The sequence below is a fragment of the Mizuhopecten yessoensis genome, unplaced genomic scaffold (genome assembly GCF_002113885.1).
Source record: "Mizuhopecten yessoensis strain PY_sf001 unplaced genomic scaffold, ASM211388v2 scaffold715951, whole genome shotgun sequence".
NCBI lineage: Eukaryota > Metazoa > Mollusca > Bivalvia > Pectinida > Pectinidae > Mizuhopecten > Mizuhopecten yessoensis.
Window position 1 is genome coordinate 63,065 of NW_018479873.1, and position 21,752 is coordinate 84,816.

General features: G+C 37.0%; 1 protein-coding gene across 1 annotated transcript; it reads right to left on the bottom strand.

Moving 5' to 3' along the window:
* Window positions 1-243: 243 nt before the first annotated feature.
* LOC110441431 lies at window positions 244-20,129 on the bottom strand. The gene is made up of 6 exons (XM_021484560.1): window positions 20,080-20,129; window positions 19,323-19,573; window positions 18,330-18,465; window positions 12,028-12,140; window positions 7,723-9,740; window positions 244-681 (listed from the first exon to the last, which is right to left on the bottom strand). The coding sequence occupies exons 1-6, from the start codon at window positions 20,104-20,106 to the stop codon at window positions 404-406; spliced, it is 2,823 nt and encodes a 940-aa protein (XP_021340235.1). The 5' UTR covers window positions 20,107-20,129; the 3' UTR covers window positions 244-403.
* Between the last annotated feature and the right edge of the window lie 1,623 nt (window positions 20,130-21,752).

The following is a 21,752-nucleotide window of genomic DNA, read 5'->3' on the forward strand; positions in this document are numbered from 1 at the left end:
CAACATCTCGAAATGACATTTCGGTATTCCCTTGTTTTTATAGTCTCTCTGCGGGTAAAAAACCACAGACATTAGACACTCCCTCAAATGTATTTTTGATATTGTGAAATGTGTCGAATAAGAACGTTCTTCACGAATCAATCTTTCTATCAATGAACATCTATCTTGAATATTTGAATAAGAATTGGCTCGGGTAGAAATTTGGCTATAAAAAATAAAGGTTTTCCATAGAAACTATTGGCATTTGCGGAGAATTTTTATTATTTTGATACACAATATTTGTACATTATTTACTGATAAATTAGAAGTAATATAGTCTTTGTGGCGAAATATTTTTCCTATTTCATATTCATACACAAACATTTGTTTTCTTCGTGTAACTTGTATTTGTATAGCTGAGCAATTAGTCGGAGTGACTAGGATTCGTTATCAACTGGGGATTGTTGTTTTTCATCTGTAGGTTTGCTGGAGTTTTTTTCCCTTCTTGACATTGTCTAAATCCAGTTTGGCATATTTTGGGCCGGAGGTGGAACATCTGTCGGGTCCTACACGTCTGTATGTGGTATATGCCACCCCGACACTGAGCATACAGCAAGCAGGAGCCCTGACACATGTGTACGGTGCCATCTGTACACGGGCGACAGTAATCATGTATAACACAGCCCTGGCCGATGTGACAAACTGCAACATAAAATAATATAGGCTTACATGTGTAGAAGATTTGCCCTTCCACGTTTTGGCAGATATACGCCACGACCTTTTTTACCACCGTCCTTTTCATGGGAACTTAACTGCCAAATTTGTATACGGATTGCTAGGACATTCTGCTATTTTCTCTTTTTATGTACAGTACCTATGTATATTTGTAAATTTTCCCGAAAATTCCTTTCTAAAAATCACTAGATTTCCCACAAAATAACACCCTGACTTCTATACGGTTGTCATAAGAGCCACCCCATTTATAGTAACATCTATATATTGTGTTCCCGCCATTTCTGACCAACAATACTTTGTTGATCGTAGAATATTGAACGCTGCTTTGTTTCTGTCGATTTTTCCGCTTTATTGTGAACTCAGCTTTTATTACAGTCAACTATCTTCATTTCGTCTGATACCTTAGATGAAGTTATTTAGCATGAGTTCCCTTGTTATCAATATTTGTCCATTAGTCTCCACGAATGTCGATGTGACCATGCTTTTCATATTTGTCCATGTTTCATATACACACTTGTCACATATTTGTAATTTTTAAAACACTTTTCAAAGTTATGTGGCAAGTATCAACAATATTTAAATTTTCATTCTGAAATTTTAGACTCTTGCTTAAATGTTTATTTTCATTTTAACTGTATAGTGCAAATATTACATACGAACTACCTTAATCTGTTTATACAGTCAAACAAACAGATGATCCGACTGACTTGACACTTGGAAGGTTTTCTATTACGCATGTACATACCGTGGCCCGTAAAAGGAAATGCAATACCATTGGTCCCCTGGGTCTCCACACTTCATCTCTTTACATCTTTCGTATTTTTGATTTAGTTTTCTTATTTGTTTATATTGAAATCGTTTGTTGTTTTATAAAAAGTTCTTGTTACACAACCAATAAGTGTATAACCAATATATGACGTTTCGATGACTAGAACGGTATGTACTCTGTCACCTTAACAGAGTAACGATAGGTGTTGTGGTGCAGAGTTCTGCCAGATGTATGATGAGTAACGATAGGTGTTGTGGTGCAGAGTTCTGCCAGATGTATGATGAGTAACGATAGGTGTTGTGATGCAGAGTTCTGCTAGATGTATGATGAGTAACGATAGTTGTTGTGGTGCAGAGTTCTGCTATATGTATGATGAGTAACGATAGGTGTTGTGGTGCAGAGTTCTGCTATATGTATGATGAGTTACGATAGGTGTTGTGGTACAGAGTTCTGCTAGATGTGATGAGTTCTGCCAGATGTATGATGAGTAACGATAGGTGTTGTGGTGCAGAGTGTTGCCAGATGTATGATGAGTAACGATTGGTGTTGTGGTGCAGAGTTCTGCCAGATGTATGATGATTAACGATAGGTGTTGTGGTGCAGAGTTCTGCCAGATGTATGATGAGTAACGATAGGTGGTGTGGTGCAGAGTTCTGCCAGATGTATGATGAGTTACAATTGGTGTTGTGGTGCAGAGTTCTGCCAGATGTATGATGAGTAACGATTGGTGTTGTGGTGCAGAGTTCTGCTAGATGTATGATGTGTAACGATAGGTGTTGTGGTGCAGAGTGTTGCCAGATGTATGATGAGTAACGATTGGTGTTGTGGTGCAGAGTGCTGCCAGATGTATGATGAGTAACGATTGGTGTTGTGGTGCAGAGTTCTGCCGGCTGTATGATGAGTAACGATATGTGTTGTGGTGCAGAGTTCTGCCGGATGTATGATAAGTAACGATAGGTGTTGTGGTGCAGAGTGTTGCCAGATGTATGATGAGTAACGATAATTGATGTGGTGCAGAGTTCTGCTATATGTATGATGAGTAACGTTAGGTGGTGTGGTGCAGAGTTCTGCAAGATGTATGATGAGTTACAATTGGTTTTGTGGTGCAGAGTTCTGCCAGATGAATGATGAGTAACGATAGGTGTTGTGTTGCAGAGTTCTACTAGATGTATGATGAGTAACGATAGGGGTTGTGGTGCAGAATGTTTATAACGTATAGAAGTTGTAAACATTCTGCACCACAACACCTATCGTTACGCATCATACATCTGGCAGAACTCTGCCAGATGTATGATGAGTAACGATAGGTGTTGTGATGCAGAGTTCTACTAGATGTATGATGAGTAACGATAATTGTTGTGGTGCAGAGTTCTGCTATATGTATGATGAGTAACGATAGGTGTTGTGGTGCAGAGTTCTGCCAGACGTATGATGAGTAACGATAGGTGTTGTGGTGCAGAATGTTTATAACGTATAGAAGTTGTAAACACGCAACAGATGATTGTTGACGTGGTATGATTTTACCAGTAGGTTTTACATTTATCAACACCAAGATTTATCCGTTTACGTCTTCTCTTAAGATTCTAAGATCTTCTGTATCTTTTCATTAACAAACATTTTCCCAAACAAGTACGACTCCATTGTCATGGGGTGTCCTGGTTAATTAAGTATGTTTGACATTGGTAGATGGAATTTAAGATAGTACCTCCCAGTTGTCAGGGTTGAGGTGACATGATAAAGCGAAAGGATATGTTTAAGAGAGGAAAAAATATGGTAGCATCTGTCTTCAAGACACATGTTTTGCCTCAGACATAGAGGATACAATGAGGAATGAAAGGGGTTTAGGATTTTATTCCTTATTAATTCTCGGGGGACGATTAGTGGAATGGTTTTGATAAAAAAGACAATTTTAATGTGAAGATATTGAGAGAAAGGGTGTATTTGACTGGGAAATATTTAGCGTTACAAGATAATGAGGGGGAAAACTGCTTTGATTAGAGTAAGTCCAGGTTACTCTATATATCTATGTCAAGAAAGAGGAAACTATTTACGATTTTAAAAATGATAAGTATATAGTATGTGGTGACTACAACTTAGTGTATAACCCTGATATATATTGCTATTTCGCTGGAGCGAGAATTTAAGATATTATGGAGATTTAGATTAGTTAATGTCTTTAGAGAGACGCGTCCTAATATGAATCGATAAACATGGTGAACATGTTGTTTTTTAAAACCTAGGTTATGTTTCTATTTAGTTTCTGGAAGTGTATTACCAAGTATTTGTGACACAAGTATAGATTTAGGTTAAAGATCAGACTATTCTTTCCCAATAATAACTCTAAAGTTTAATGATTTTTAAATAAGTAAAAATCTTAGAAAGGATGAGTGTCTGTAAGGCTCTTTTTGGGGCCCCGGTATACCCGGATTTTCACCTCCTTAATTTGTTCAAATATGTCCTATTGTATCACATGAGAAGAAAGAAAGGTAAAGGTTTGACCGAAAATAGGTTTTGGGGGTACCAAAACGGGTAGGATAAATCACAAATATAATTTGCTATTTTTAAAATGAGCTAAATCAACCAAAATAATACCATTTCTGTTTTTTGGAAATTGAATTCAATATATGAATATTGATTTGCTGGTAATTTTAGGTCTCCTTTCTTCGAGGAAAGTATCTGTTTTAATCATTAAATTTAACCCATTTCATTGCTTTATCAATTGTTCTGCCCATATCCACTGTTTATGAGCTGGTTATACATAAATGGCATAATGGAATAAGCATGTAACTTGGCATAGATATTAGTTATATGATGATAGTTAGTTTTTGAATGTTTCAGACTAATCCCACAATGCCTTTTTACCTAAATAACACTTTTTCTTGTGTTTTGGAATGCAAGGACTATAATGCATCCTTGCCTCACACCAACTATTTCCCTTACAATACCAGTCTATATGAATGTATGTAGATTAGGCAGGCTCAGTAGAGTGTTTACAGTAGTCAGAGGTACGCATGACATGCCAGGCTGACCAAAAGCCAGAGTGTCATGCTTTGAATACGCCAAGCTAGACTAAGTCGTATAGACTGATATTGTAAGGAAATATTTGGTGTAAGGCAAGGAGATACACTTTAGTTCTTGTATTCCAAAACTCACTTCAGCCACAGGTGTTGAGCAAATATTATATAATAATATACAATATCAACTTTTAATATCTTACACTTATAGCATATAAAGGGTGTCTTGCAACTTTCAATTCACTTAAGGATCCCCGTCCCAGGCAGAGCAAAACACTAAAGGATTCCACTGTCGTTTTTCAGTGTTAGAGTCACCTGCCCCTGATTACCATTTCGACAATGTTGTTATCTTTCCTTGAATATATTTCGTTTGAATAACGTTTCGACAACAGAGTTGTGTCCCTTGCATTGAAAGTCTCCAATCGCGAAGGTTTGGGCAAAACAACTGTCGTAACGATGTAAACAACGTCGAGGTAGTCATGACCGACATGCAAGCCCAACGTAAACACGGCTGTTTTAAATGTAAACTAAAGGCATTAACTGACAATAATAACAACAACGATGTCCAATATCAACTGCTATATCACGACTATGCGACGAAACAAAGTGACACTCGTTCACACATTGAAGAGAGGCTGACTATTGAGGCCCCTACTACTGACAATTTGACTGATGAGCAGACACCGACGTCCGATGAGGATCCCTCCAGGACTTGTGATCATGAATACGCAAATAACATTTTTTCCTGGTCGCAGGGTAGACGATTGGTTGAACTCGCGGTGTTATCTGAATACCTGGACCCGAAAGGTTGTGGGGAATGCGGTACTAGGCTACGATTATTATTGTTGTGTAAAGTATGTGGAACTTTGTTATTGTTGTTCATTGTGATATTTTTGCTATGACACAGTGAAGTACATTGTTTGTTATAATGCTATTCATACACAATGTGCAATTTGTTTTATATTGGTTATTATATTTGAAGTAATTGGTTGGTAATGCCTACTGTATTATATTTGTATATAAAAAAATATAAAAAAAAATAAAAAAAATATCTTTATCTTTTTTTGTAGAATAAGCAAGTCCGCAGGATATTTATTTTTTGTCACCTTTATTTTCTTTTCGTTGTCCTTAACGTGTTGCATTGGCACTCGGAATTTTATTGATTCATGTAATCGGCATTTTTGTTTGTTTTAGTGTTGTTGTTAGAAAATTACTGTTTTTTTGTTTTCTTCATCAATATTGACATTGTTATTATTTTGTATGTGTTATATTTCTAATAAACCATTTTTATATTTGTTGCATCAAATAATGTGTATTTTATTTCATTTTGTTCAATTGATTTTTTTTTTTTTTAAATCGAAATTTCATAGTTTCCCAAAAAGCTTGAAGAAAATCCCGCAAGATATGGGTTACACTTTTGGGCGAGAGACGGGGATCTTTAAGATAGAGATATATTTGAAATCGCTAAGTTTGAGATGTGTCCCGAAGCCATAACTCACAGTATAAAACATAAGGAAAGTGTGTAGTGAATATGCATTTTATGGAAGTGTACTCAAATGCGTAATGTTGTTAATTTCAACTCAAAATATAAAGCAGAAGGAAATTATTGAGAAAACAAAACACTTTTCATTCAAATATTACTTAAAGGAACCCCTGACTTAACCCTCCATTTTATATAAACAATCTTTAAGTGACGATTGAATTTCATTCTTTTATATATGCCTGTTTTATTTGCACAAATTTTCAAAATAGATCTGGTATTATTTTGGTTGATGAAGTTCATTGTGAAAACAGCAAATTTTATTTGTGATTTACCCCACCCCTTTTGGTACCCCCTGGACCCACTTTCGGTCAAACTTTTACCTTACTTTTTTTTCGCATGTGATACAGTAGGACATCTTCGAACAAATTAAAGAGGTGAAAATCCGGGTATACCGGGGCCTAAACAGGGCCTTATATACAGTGATCCTTTTATTATTCTTTATTGCTTGACCAGGATTATTTGAATCTTATAAATAAGAGCACCTTTAAAAATTCAGTATTTCCTTCCTGTCTGTAATCCTGAAATTATCAATAATACTTCTAATTCAAGTTTACAAGTACTATTAGATGACTAACTATTTTTAGAAACATTGTTAATGGAAATTGGTGGTACATCATTATACAAAAAAGCAAAACACTTTGATAATAATAAACCTAAAAAAAGAAAAACAGCATCTTGAAAATCAAAAGTATTGAGTTAGAAGACTTAAATAAACAAAGTGAACATGAAAATAACAGATTCCATACAGTTCAAGGAAGTATAATAAGGTAATGTGGATAAATAGAGGTGAAAAAACAACTGATTTTATTTTCAGTCTAGAACACAGAGTTTATTCCATATATAAACGAATATTCCAAAGTTGCAAGGGGGAAAAAGAGAAGTAAAAACAAAACAAGAGGATATTTCATAGGAAGTTAAACAATTAAATACTATTGATTTTTTTTAAAAAGCTTTTCATTAAAGCCAGGGTCAGACGGATATATTTCTTATTTTTAACTACTTTTGAAAACGACATGGAATCTTGTTAGGTCAATACATTTTGGTTAGATCGGTAATTGTTTAATGTAACCGAACACTCAAACACGTAATCTAGGATAAGTCACAGAGAAAATCATTTACTAGTGTGGTTACAAAAAAGTAATTATCTATTAAAATGTGCGCCGATTCCCCAATTACACAAAACAACAACAACAACAAAAAACAATATGTAAGATAATAACGTCGCCTAACAATAAGCTTGATAAGTAAAAACGTCTTCCAAAATTAGTTGTACAGAAAATAAAGCGTTCTTATATGAGTTGTAAAACTTAATGACGTCGTTAGCTTTACGCCGAAACATATAAAGTAGATAGCTTGTATGAGTTGTAAAACTTAATGACGTCGTTAGCTTTACGCCGTAACATATAAAGTAGATAGCGTGATGTAACAGAACACTAGGGAGACATTTGGAGATACTATTTACCAAGTGTAATGTTGGCAAAATATTGGATTATCCCGATAAAACGAAACAAAGTAGCGTCCAATATTGTATATGTTATATGTTACTTCTATTCGATTTATCCCAATGACGATCGGTAAGGGGGACGAAGAACTTCATTGAAAAAACTCACTTGAGAGTATCATCACGTGATTCATTAAAAGCAAGCAACAAGTGTTGTTGGTACAGTTTTATTTATACTTACCAGCAATAGAGGTAGCCGATTCATCTTGCACGTTCGCGACCCTGGTAGCCGTCTGTAAGTTAGGGGTCATCGGCATGGCTGCCACTGATTCAGTAGCAGGGGTATTACCTGGAGCTTCGGTCCCCACAAAAGGCCACTTCTCTACGTAATCACAGTAAAACGACACAAAAACATGATCGTTATCGAGTGTTGGACATCCCCCCGCACCCGTCATGGACCATGTACCTAGCACGGCCTCCCCGTAGTCAATGCCATAGAGCTTTGGATATGCTGACGTCACTCGGATGGCACCCGAGCATGGTCGAGTCTCTCCTACAGTTGACCCCGGGATACGACAGAATGGCATACACATTCTCCCACAGGAATCAAATGCTGACAACATGACATCTGTTGCTCCTTCAGCTGGACTTTTCACAGCCACAAATGCTGTTGCTATCGATATCGTTAATCGTCTATCCACAATGGCGTATTCTTTATAACTTCCTAAATAGTTGATTCCATTTGATTGGACGAACACCTTTCCGGAGTCTGCGTTTCCATTTTGACATGTTGGGTTTGTAGCCAATTTTCCTGACACGAAACGCTCTTTCAACATCGCGTAACCTAACGGTGAATAGATGTCGGATTCCTCAGACACACGCCCGTCCATAACAGGAAAAGACGAGTAAGTACGGAAATTTGGCGGTCTGCGTGATATTATTTTAACCGGAAGATAAACCCATTGACGGATATCAGCTCTTCCGTTCAAATTATACGTGTTTTGATATCCCTGGTTGATCGGGATAGCTGCACACTGAGGGTTTCCGATAGGGCTGTCTGACGTACCTGGCTCTCCTTGCTGGTTGACTGTAACGTTAGAGACACCGTCCTCTAATGGGGTCAGCAGATCTGGATTCATGCCCCCAAAAAATCTTCCTTCGAAATCCTGATTTGATATTGAGTTTGTTGAACCCTGTGAACCTGCCATATTCTGTGTGTTGAATGTCTGACGAATTTCAAAACCATTAAAATTTGCTGTGCCAGTGCCCTCACTCATTCCACTTATGCGTCCTAATGGCATACCCGTATTGGCAAACAGCATTGTATGTGACGGTGAAAGGGGTCCAGTGAAAGGGACACGATTACGTCGTCCCAAGAAAGAAGGATGATTCACAGACTGAAACCTCCCTGCGAAATTTAGTTTCGGTTGTTGATTTTGTTGTTGTTGCCAGGCATTATCTGTAACTTTTCCGTTTGCATTCCTCTGAGCGTTGATGCCAGTATTAGGGTTGGAGTCTGTTACCGCCAGTGAAGGTTGCGCGCCGCTCGGTTCTGAATCGGGACGTTTTATGGCTCCAGTCTCCGCTACACATGAAGCTATTGAGTTGATCATCTCACAGCGGAGGTATGGCGATCCGCAGTCCCTATTACTGATCGAACAATGCGGCACAGGTGCGTATGCATATATACCATCAATAAAATTATTACTGTAACTGTCGATATTACGGAGATTACCGAACCCTAATGGAGCCGTTGCTGTGTGTAACGTATGGTTGACAACATCGGGATAGTCCGACTGAGGATCAATCCCAAGACGCCTCTGCTGCCCTCTGAATACCTCCCAAATAAAGTCAACATATGCATGATGTGCAAAAAACACAGGATCCTGGGACGAAGTCGCTAACATCGACATTTGTCCGTCAATGTAGTCATGGATACGCCCATGGAGAAACTCTATGTTATTGTTTGGGGCCGCTTCTGGTTCAGTGATGGCGGCAGTTCTAGTTTCCCGTAAAATGTTCCGAATCCCTTCGTCGCGGAATAGGTACCCTCCCGAATCACCAATATTCCGAATAAGAGGGCCAGATCTGGTCATCCAGTCTGCAAAGGGACCAGTTCTGACCAATCCGTTCCCGTTCCCGAAGAAGCGTTCAGTCCAAATGATAGATTGTGTGGGATCCAGCATCTTTGAATCCATCGACGAAGCCCAGTAAGGAACTGTTACAGATGGCACCTTCTGTCGTAATGCATTCTCAAACCTAGAACATAAAATTCGACATGCAGGGGGACATACTACAATCATTAGTTTAGTAAATGATAAAGTCAATGTAATAGTTTGAAGCTAGTCTTTTTAGTTTGTTACTTTTTTGTATAGTGTCTTTATATTCTTCTATTCTGTGGATATCTTCGTAGCTTCCTATCTGAATACGATGGCTACTTGGGGACTACAGGAAAACGTTAGGAACAAAAGGTATCCAAACAGAACATTGCAACCACTCGAAATCTCAGAACAACCATTCGTAGCTCCTTGCACAAGGCTACGTCCTTTCAACAAAGTAAAAAGAAAATTGGCAATCACCAGAACAGATCAATCTGCTTTTCGTTACACCAATCACAAAAAATACGTTCTCGATGTGAATGGGAACCAAGGAGAAGAAGACCGGACCTGTTGTAGCCTCAAGAACGTCTGAAGACATTACTTCATCGCCGAAAGCCACGATTGCCTCGGCTGCAACGAGTTATCATAATATGGAATCAAATAAAGCCCTTAAAAGTGTCGAAGCACCTTGCCTACAAGGCTGAACTGAGGGAATGCGAACGAACTTATTCTGTTCCAATCAAGACAGAGAGCGTCATATACCACTCAAGACTTTGGTTGGCATTGGCTGACAATGCCCGAGATAAGGCTAGATATTCAGATTGACTAGAATGCGTCTCCCTGCATCTCTGCAAAGCAATGGCCAGAAACCTTTCTACATGTTATCTGGTGTCACTCGCTCCTTTTTTTTCCACAGACAAGCGAAAGCTGTCGAATTGTTTTGAGTTAATGAATGGTCATCCGCAAAGACTGCACTGTCAAAAAGATTGCCTTCTTGTCAGTCAAGTCCATTGTATTCCTTCAAGAGGTAATTGTCGGACAGATTCTCGGAATGGGTGTGACTATCCAGTTACACCCCGGCCTGGCATGAAAGCGTTTCCGTGCAGAATCAAGAAAGAAAACGACAGAAGCACTACATGAATTACATTTTCACAAAGGCTCCCCCATGAGGTGATCTTCTTCACCGGGTGGGTTAAGGTAAGTATGGCTTACCCAGAGAACCAAGAGATATTCATGAAGGCAAGATCTAAATTTAAAACTTTCAGAATTTCCCTTTGTTTTACGACAATGCCAATACAGTATTTTCCAGTTTCAAATGAAGTGCTGGGAATGAAACGACTCTGCCATTTCTCGAAATTGGTTATCGTACTCCTTGATTATTCCCTTTTAAACCATTGTTATCATCACTTAGACAGCTATAAAGTTCCACAACGATTGTCTAATTCTGTTAAGCGTCTGATGGAATGGACGTAACTCCGTCGAGAACTGGTCGTATACAAAAAGTTTCTGCCATTTTCTTAACTTTTCTACACCTCTAAGTACGATTTAGACTCGCCTGAAGCAGCGCACTGCTTGGGATTAGGCTAAGCATTATCCGTGTAAATCCACGTCCCTTCGAAGAATGAGCATTATCTGTACGCCCTGTTTTAAAGAGAATATCTGTAGCTGCAAAGTTCTTCTTATGTCCTTCTGTTTTGAAGGTATATGTCAAGTTTTATATAAGAAGGCATAAACAGTGACCTAAACAGAAGACATGACAATGCCTTTCTGCAGCTTTGCTATTGGAGCTAACTTTGACGATAAAAATGGCATACAGTAGGATATCTGCCTCTAAGCCGATGGTGTCAAATGAGGCAGGCACTCCCTCTCCCTGAGAACTTTGAACAACCTATGTATAAAACGCGCTCATGCAAACTGAGGTTATTGCTTTCACAGCAGCTGGGTGACAAATTGATTACCCTTTGACTGAGTAGCAACAGGGAAAGTGTGAACTGTAGAGCCTTGATTGTGGTGGTGGTCGAAGACAGAAAAGCTATCGTGTAGATGATTGGAGGGAAAACAAGCTCAAAAGAGCATAGTTAGGGAACATTTAAGGGCTGATAAAGACCACGGAAGGCAGGATTGAGGTCCTTTTATTAAGAATGACCCCGTAATCCATCCCACAGTAGAACCAACACTTCTTCCAGTTTAAAAATGTGAACATATAAGCCAAATCCACATGAAAGCGGCAAGTGGACATTACCCGTCTGTCCAGCATACCTGTAGTTCAACGGGTACATGTTAGGTTTCTATGTATCGTTAGGTTTAACTTTGATTAGGTAATGCACGGAAAACCTAACAAGGTTTAGGACAAAACAGTACAAGGACGGAAAAGTCATGACAGAATATAACTTAACGTAGACAACATACCACGAAGTAAGAGTAGCCGACGACATGGTGGTACTCACATGAGAAGGTAAACCCTATGCCAGCCGAGGAAGTTCGGACCCCCGTGGGACGCGATGGTGGTCAATCCGGTGTGGAGGTTAGTGAATGAGTCGTACTTGTTCGGATAAATACTCTGAAAAATAACCTAGCTTTAAAGTATAAATAAATCAAAAACTGTAAACAATTTGACGAACATTTGATCTTTAAATCATGGTATTGGCTTGTTGCATTTGACATTACTTGTTTTACCTCTATAATCTTTATTGGATGTGAAGGTCATTCATTTGAACCAACCCCACAGTTAATCAAGTATACTACACGGCAAATAAATAGTTAGACCAAGGCGGCTCTGTTATTAAAAAGAGTGGTAAAACTAATCATACTCGCCATTTAGTCAATTTACCCGAGTTCCAGATAGATAAACTAAATTGGTATTTCATATTTGCTTATGACATTATTTTTCTGTCGGAGTGCTTGATTTCAAAATACTTTTAGCTGGATCTGGAGGACTATGCAACAAGTGTAATACCTCGACTATGAACAAGAAGTATACAAGGTGGTGGAATAGTTTTACTTGTACGCAATACCATAGCTAAGTTTGTTAATGTAGGTGAGGCATGATACCACTATCCCGGTAACACTTGACCAATACTAACCATTCTATCGACTTAGTGTTGGTATTTACATACATTCCACCCAGCTCTTCCAATTATTTGAAGCTATGCAAATATGATATTTTCCAAGTACTAGAAAAATGTGTTAATGAAATATTCTGTACATAAAATGTTATGATGATTCGCTATTTTAATTGTTATACCCGATTCCAATGATGCCAATTTATTTGATAATATACATGAACGGATTCGTTCACATATTGAATCTGTGTTAAATTATACTAGCGATAAACATGAAGAAAAGTACCAGGAAGAAAAAATACTGACCCAAGAGCCAGCAAATTTGGTAGATAGGTACTTTAATGTTTTTAAGTCCTCGGGCTTCAGAATTATGAGTTATCACTGTGTGGCTCAAATGGAATGGGTGGAAATATTTTCCAATACTTATTTTTAGTGATCAGAAATATACGAGTAATACTTGGATAGTAGAACTTTATTTCAAGTATCGCGGCACTAGAGGGTATTAATGAAATATCACTTCACTGCAGGGTATCAATAAAAGATCACGACACTAGAGGGTATCAGTGAAATATCACGACAGACGGGGGTATCAATGAAATATCACGACACTGGGGGGGATCAATAAAATATCACAACATCAGATGGTGTCAAGGAAATAATACGACATTAGATGGTATCAATGAATTATCACTTCACTACAGGGAATCAATAAAATATCACTTCACTAAAGGGTATCAATGAAATATCGCGACACTGGAGGGTATCAATAAATATCACGACATCAGATGGGGTCAATGAAATAATACATCAGATGGTACCAATGAAATAATACGACATTAGATGGTATCAATGAATTATCACTTCACTACAGGGAATCAATAAAATATCACAACATCAGATGGTGTCAATGAAATAATACGACATCAGATGGAGTCAATGAAATAATACGACACTAGATGGTATCAATAAAATATCACGACATCAGATGGTGTCAATGAAATAATACATCAGATGGTACCAATGAAATAATACGACACTAGATGGTATCAATGAAATATCACTTGACTAGGGGGTATCAATGAAATATCACTTGACTAGGGGGTATCAATGAAATATCACCACATTAGATGGTATCAATGAAAAAACACTAGAGGGTATCAATGAAATATCACCACATTAGATGGTATCAATGAAATAGCACTTCACTAGAGGGTATCAATAAAATATCACAACATCAGATGGTGTCAATGAACTAATACGAAATCAGATGGTATCAATGAAATAATACGACATCAGATGGTATCAATGAAATAATACGACATCAGATGGTATCAATGAAATATCACGACATTAGATGGTATCAATGAAATATCACTTCACTACAGGGTATCAACAAAATATCACGACACTAGAGGGTATCAATGAAATATCACACTAGATGGTATCAATAAAATATCACGACATCAGATGGTGTCAATGAAATAATACGACATCTAGTGTCGTGATATTTCATTGATACCCTCTAGTGTGTTATTTCACTGATACCATCTAATGTCGTGATATTTCACACTAAATGGTATCAATGAAATATCACGACACTAGAGTTTATCAATGAAATATCACGACACTGGAGGGTATCAATAAAATATCACGACATCAGATGGTGTCAATGAACTAATACGAAATCAGATGGTATCAATGAAATAATACGACATCAGATGTTATCAATGAAATATCACGACATTAGATGGTGTCAATGAAATATCACTTCACTACAGGGTATCAATGAAATATCACGACACTGGAGGGTATCAATAAAATATCACGACATCAGATGGTGTCAATGAACTAATACGAAATCAGATGGTATCAATGAAATAATACGACATCAGATGTTATCAATGAAATATCACGACATTAGATGGTATCAATGAAATATCACTTCACTACAGGGTATCAACAAAATATCACGACACTAGAGGGTATCAAGAAAATATCACGACATCAGATGGTGTCAATGAAATAAAACGACATCAGATGGTATCAATGAAATAATACGACACTAGATGGAATCAATGAAATAACACACTAGATGGTATCAATGAAACATCACGACACTAGAGGGTATCAATGAAATATCAACACATTAGATGGTGTCAATGAAATATCACGACACAAGAGGGTATCAAGAAAATATCACGACATCAGATGGTGTCAATGAAATAATACGGCATCAGATGGTATCAATGAAATAATACGACATCAGATGGGATCAATGAAAAAACACTAGAGGGTATCAATAAAATATCACGACATCAGATGGCGTCAATGAAATAATACGACATCAGATGGTATCAATGAAAAAACACTAGAGGGAATCAATAAAATATCACGACATCAGATGGCGTCAATGAAATAATACGACATCAGATGGGATCAATGAAATATCACGACATTAGATGGTGTCAATGAAATATCACTTCACTACAGGGTATCAACAAAATATCACGACACTAGAGGGTATCAAGAAAATATCACGACATCAGATGGTGTCAATGAAATAATACGACAGCAGATGGTATCAATGAAATAATACGACATCAGATGGGATCAATGAAAAAACACTAGAGGGTATCAATAAAATATCACGACATCAGATGGCGTCAATGAAATAATACGACATCAGATGGGATCAATGAAAAAACACTAGAGGGTATCAATAAAATATCACGACATCAGATGGTGTCAATGAACTAATACGAAATCAGATGGTATCAATGAAATAATACGACATCAGATGGTATCAATGAAGAAACACTAGAGGATATCAATGAAATATCACGACACTGGAGGGTATCAATAAAATATCACGACATCAGATGGTGTCAATGAAATAAAACGACATCAGATGGTATCAATGAAATAATACGACACTAGATGGAATCAATGAAATAACACACTAGATGGTATCATTGAAATATCACGACATTAGATGGTATCAGTGAAATATCACACTAAATGGTATCAATGAAATATCACGACACTAGATGGTGTCAATGAAATAATACGACATCAGATGGTATCAATGAAGAAACACTAGAGGATATAAATGAAATATCACGACACTGGAGGGTATCAATGAAATAACACACTAGATGGTATCAATGAAATAACACACTAGAGGGTATCAATGAAATATCACGACACTAGAGGGTATCAAGAAAATATCACGACATCAGATGGTGTCAATGAAATAATACGACATTAGATGGTATCAATGAAATATCACTTCACTAGAGGGTATCAATGAAATATCACCACATTAGATGGTATCAATGAAGAAACACTAGAGGATATCAATGAAATATCACGACACTGGAGGGTATCAATGAAATAACACACTAGATGGTATCAATGAAACATCACGACACTAGAGGGTATCAATGAAATATCACGACACTAGAGGGTATCAATGAAATATCACCACATTAGATGGTGTCAATGAAATATCACGACACTAGAGGGTATCAAGAAAATATCACGACATCAGATGGTGTCAATGAAATAATACGACATTAGATGGTATCAATGAAATATCACTTCACTAGAGGGTATCAATGAAATATCACCACATTAGATGGTATCAATGAAAAAACACTAGAGGATATCAATGAAATATCACGACACTGGAGGGTATCAATGAAATAACACACTAGATGGTATCATTGAAATATCACGACATTAGATGGTATCAGTGAAATAACACACTAGAGGGTATCAATGAAATATCACGACAGTAGATGGTATCAATGAAATAACACACTAGATGATATAAAATATATATTTCGACACTAGATGGTATCAATGAAATAACACACTAGATGGTATCAATGAAACATCACGACACTAGAGGGTATCAATGAAATATCACGACACTAGAGGGTATCAATGAAATAACACAATAGATGGTATCATTGAAATATCACGACATTAGATGGTATCAGTGAAATATCACACTAGATGGTATCAATGAAATATCACGACACTAGATGGTATCAATGCAATAACACACTAGATTATATAAATGATATATCACGACACTAGATGGTATCAATGAAATAACACACTATATGGTATCAATGAAATAACACACTAGAGGGTATCAATGAAATATCACGACACTAGATGGTATCAATGAAATATCACGACACTAGATGGTATCCATGCAATAACACACTAGATTATATAAATGATATATCACGACACTAGATGGTATCATTGAAATAACACACTAGATGGTATCAATGAAATTTCACGACATTAGATGGTATCAATGAAATATCACGACATTAGATGTTATCAATGAAATATCACGACACTAGATGGTTTCATTAATGTCATGACAATAGAGATTATCATTTAAAAGACACAACACTAGAGTGTTTTATCCAAATGTCATGATATAAGAATATATCATGTCAATGTCGCGACGATACAGGATAGTATTTAAATGTCAGTTGAGAGTTTAATTTGAAAATCCCGACACTGGACGGTATAGTTTAAAATTCCAGTAGTTGTATAGCACTATGACAGTCGTCTCGCTCACGCTCTGTCGGCGCCCTATCTCCTTTAGAGGGTATATTACTAAGTGTGTGTTATTCCTACCGTGTCTGATTTCAGAAGTTGTATAGCACTATGACAGTCGTCTCGCTCACGCCCTGTCAGCGCCCTATCTCCTTTAGAGGGTATATTACTAAGTGTGTGTTATACCTACCCTGTCTGATTTCAGAAGTTGTATAGCACTATGACAGTCGTCTTGCTCACGCTCTGTCAGCGCCCTATCTCCTTTAGAGGGTATATTACTAAGTGTGTGTTATACCTACCGTGTCTGATTTCAGAAGTTGTATAGCACTATGACAGTCGTCTCGCTCACGCTCTGTCAGCGCCCGTTTCTCCATTAGAGGGTATATTACTAAGTGTGTGTTATACCCACCGTGTCTGATTTCAGTAGTTGTATAGCACTTTGACAGTCGTCTCGCTCACGCTCTGTCAGCGCCCGTATCTCCTGTAGAGGGTATATTACTAAGTGTGTGTTATACCCACCGTGTCTGATTTCAGTAGTTGTATAGCACTTTGACAGTCGTCTCGCTCACGCTCTGTCAGCGCCCGTATCTCCTTTAGAGGGTATATGACTTAATGTTACACCTCAAGTGAATTTCTAGCTATTTGATTGGTTGGGAGAAAATTAAACAAAAAATCTCTGTCACCCTCCGAAAATACATTGGTTTTAAGGGGCGCGGGTGATATTGCCATGAGACAAAGAAAATTATCACATGCGCGAAAAATGTGCGTTCACCGCTTCGTTTCCCCACTGTGATGGTCACAAGAACGTTTGACGGCAACAGCCAATTTTATCAAGCGCCGGTGCGATAGCGATTGTAAACAGCAGACTATCAGCACACAAGATGTCATTATTGAGGTTTGCTGCCGTTTCTGAGCTACAAAGACTTTTGGTGTAACAAAATAGCTATGACATTCATTAGCAGGTGACGGTAAATATTGTCACCCCTCAAAAACCCATTGTCACCCGAGGCGAAGCCGAGGGTGACAATGGTTTTCTCGGGTTGACAATATTCACTGTCACCTGCTAATGAATGTCATATTTATATAGTGCGTGTTTTACCCACCGTGTCTGATTTCAGTAGTTGTATAGCCCTATGATAGTCGTTTCGCTCACGCTCTGTCAGCGCCCGTATCTCCTTTCTTACACGGACCTCCGGTTTCTTAGCATATCGTTTTCCTCGATTTGGAAGATACAGCAAGCTAGAAAGGAAACAATAAATAGACGTGGACAAACATACTTATTCATATCAACGCTGTGACAAGATAAAAAATGACTTCAATATTAAAATGATCCTTATTTACTGTGAACAAGTAAAAACTACCACTTTTGACTAAAACCACAATTATTACTTTGTTGCACGAATACTTTGGTGTGCAGTAAATACATCGTTACTGTGTAATTCCTTGGACAATACCAACCATCGTGACGTCATAATAAAATATATTAACATGCCCTGAGATTGTGATAATGCATTCTATATAATAATCAAGCTTTAAACAGCTTGCTTTAAGATGCGGTTCATGTTCTATTTTCTTGTAATGCAGTGGGCATTCATAACGCCTATGAACCTCATCTGAAAATATCATCCTGTCGTACAATAAACCCTAAGTCGTACACTAGCATATCATGCTGCGCAATTACTCATCATGTCTTACACTTAATAGGATATGACTGCATGTTGGAAAGTCAATGACGGGATATGAAAGTCAATGACGGGATATGAAAGTCAAAGGTGGGATATGAAAGTCAAAGGTGGGATATGAAAGTCAATGACGGAATATGAAAGTCAAAGGTGGGATATGAAAGTCAATGACGGGATATGAAAGTCAAAGGTGGGATATGAAAGCCAATGACGGGATATGAAAGTCAAAGGTGGGATATGAAAGTCAATGACGGGATATGAAAGTCAAAGGTGGGATATGAAAGTCAAAGGTGGGATATGACTTAATGTTAGAAAGTAAAGGTAGAATACATTGTATGAATAGTTTTCAAACTGATTAAAATTGTGTACAGTGTCCTGGGTATGATTAGAGATGTCCGGTATTTGACTACTAACCTGGAGAACCAGTCGTACTCCTGGCTGGTGATATTGTATCTCATCCAGTTATTGATACCCGCCTGCTGCCACATAAACTGTTGATTACAGTGGTATCCTATCGCCTGACCAACGGTCAGCGACACAGAAGTCTGCCTTGCAAATGACCGGAAGCAGTTTTCAAGGCTGTTAGGAAGGGGAATTTCTCCTATCATAGCACTTCCTAAGGTCAACGACCCAAACAGCACTAATAGACGGAAAGATAGCCCACCCTAAACACAAAATTTAAGAAAAGTTCATATTTTTAAGACATTTTCGGGCATCATGTTATTCCAATTAACGTTCGCCATGTAAAATTCCACCTCTGAAATCATTACTGTTTCGTACACGATACATATCAATTGGTTGGTCTTATCATTGATCAGTTATTAAACTTTGTTTTCATTCACAATCATGCATCATATAAAATATTCCCTTTGGCTAAATTGATCGTCGATTGAAATTAAATGATTGTCGATTAAACTGTTCGTCAATTATAAAATAAATGATCGTCGATTAAGTTGATCGCCAATTAAAATTTAAATAATCATTGATTTAACTGTTTTTTATTAATGATAGCAAATAACAACTTTCCCTATCAAAAAATATCAGTTCACATGTATGAAGCTTACTGGATCATCAAGATAATTGCAAACATATACCTAAAATAAATAATCAATATAGATATTTAGAACAACTTATTTCTGTGTTAATATATAGTATCAAAAGAAATGCGTACCATTTCCACAGCTTCAATACCGCACATCCAGCGATTCCCCTCAACAAGTAACCAACAAATTCACCAGACCTTCATTACGAGGGAGCTGTTACTCACCTTCTCTCCAAGTTTTAATCGGCGGTGGGGCATTTTAGTGAAGATTTTTAATTGCTTAAAAGCTAAATATATACGTATGTACATATTTGAAAAGGAAGCAGGGCGTACATGAAAGTGTTGTCTGTATGTCGACAGGAGGAGCTCCTGTGATGTGACGTTGTATAACAGAGCGGCCATGTTGTTAGGTGCTTGTTAACACGGCGTACTTTGTGGTCGACACGTGGTGACGGCCGTGCAGGTCATCTTTACCACAACACTTTAATATAGAAAAGGTATATTTCGTCATAAGTTCCTGATTACATGACGCGCGAAATCGTATTACTGGCCGTAAAAACAGTGTGATTATCATTGTCGTTGTCATATCCGTTTATTTCAAATCATTTCAAGTGTCGTGTGTTTTAAAATTTATATATCAGTCCATACACATATACCTACATACATGTAAAACTGAGACTACTATTAAACACTTTAAACCTCAAACCCCGTCAATGATACCCTAAGAAACAAGGGCATTGTAGGGAAAACATGCAATTTGCTACCGGAAAGGTTGAGTCAACATTTGGCCCCCACTTCGATTTTTTTTTTCGTCATATGTAGTTACGTATAAATGAACAATAATTGCAGATAACTGTAAAAGAACTCCTTGCATAACACCAGGTTGAGTGACGGGGTATCATAACAAAATGACCGATACATTTTGAAAATGAATTATGATAATGAATAGTGTATACGATTTCTGTTATTTTGATACTAAACATGTCATATTGGTATACATAAAGTAAGCGTAACTAAATATGACAAATTGGTATACATAAAGTAAGAGTTACAATATATGTCATATTGGTATACATGAAGTAAGCGTTACTAAATATGTCACATTGGTATACATAAAGTAAGCGTTACTTAATATGTCATATTGGTAAACATAATGTAAGCGTTACTCAATATGTCACATTGGTATACATAAAGTAGTCGTTACTAAATATGACATATTGGTATACATAAAGTAACCGTTATTAAATATGTCACATTGGTATACATAAAGTAAGCGTTATTAAATATGTCACATTGGTATACATAAAGTAAGCGTTATTTAATATTTCATATTGGTAAACATAATGTAAGCGTTACTAAATATGTCACATTGGTATACATAAAGTAAGCGTTACTAAACATGTCATATTGGTATACATAAAGTAACCGTTATTAAATATGTCACCTTGGTATACATAAAGTAAGCGTTACTAAAAATGACATATTTGTATACATAAAATAAGCGTTACTAAATATGACATATTGGTATACATAAAATAAGCGTTACTAAATATGACATATTGGTATACATAAAATAAGCGTCACTAAATATGCCATATTGGTATACATAAAGTAAGCGTGACTAAATATGTCACATTGGTATATATAAAGTAAGCGTGACTAAATATGTCACATTGGTATATATAAAGTAAGCGTGACTAAATATGTCACATTGGTATATATAAAGTAAGCGTGACTAAATATGTCACATTGGTATATATAAAGTAAGCGTGACTAAATATGTCACATTGGTATATATAAAG

Bases quoted from the DNA above. Each gene is read 5' to 3' on its own strand.
- LOC110441431 (XM_021484560.1), bottom strand. From the start codon at position 20,106: ATGTGCGGTATTGAAGCTGTGGAAATG. The intron at 18,466-19,322 runs GTTAGTAGTCAA...TTTCCTTTCTAG, and splicing joins GAGTACGACTGGTTCTCCAG to CTTGCTGTATCTTCCAAATC. The intron at 9,741-12,027 runs GTGAGTACCACC...TTTATGTTCTAG, and splicing joins CATAGGGTTTACCTTCTCAT to GTTTGAGAATGCATTACGAC.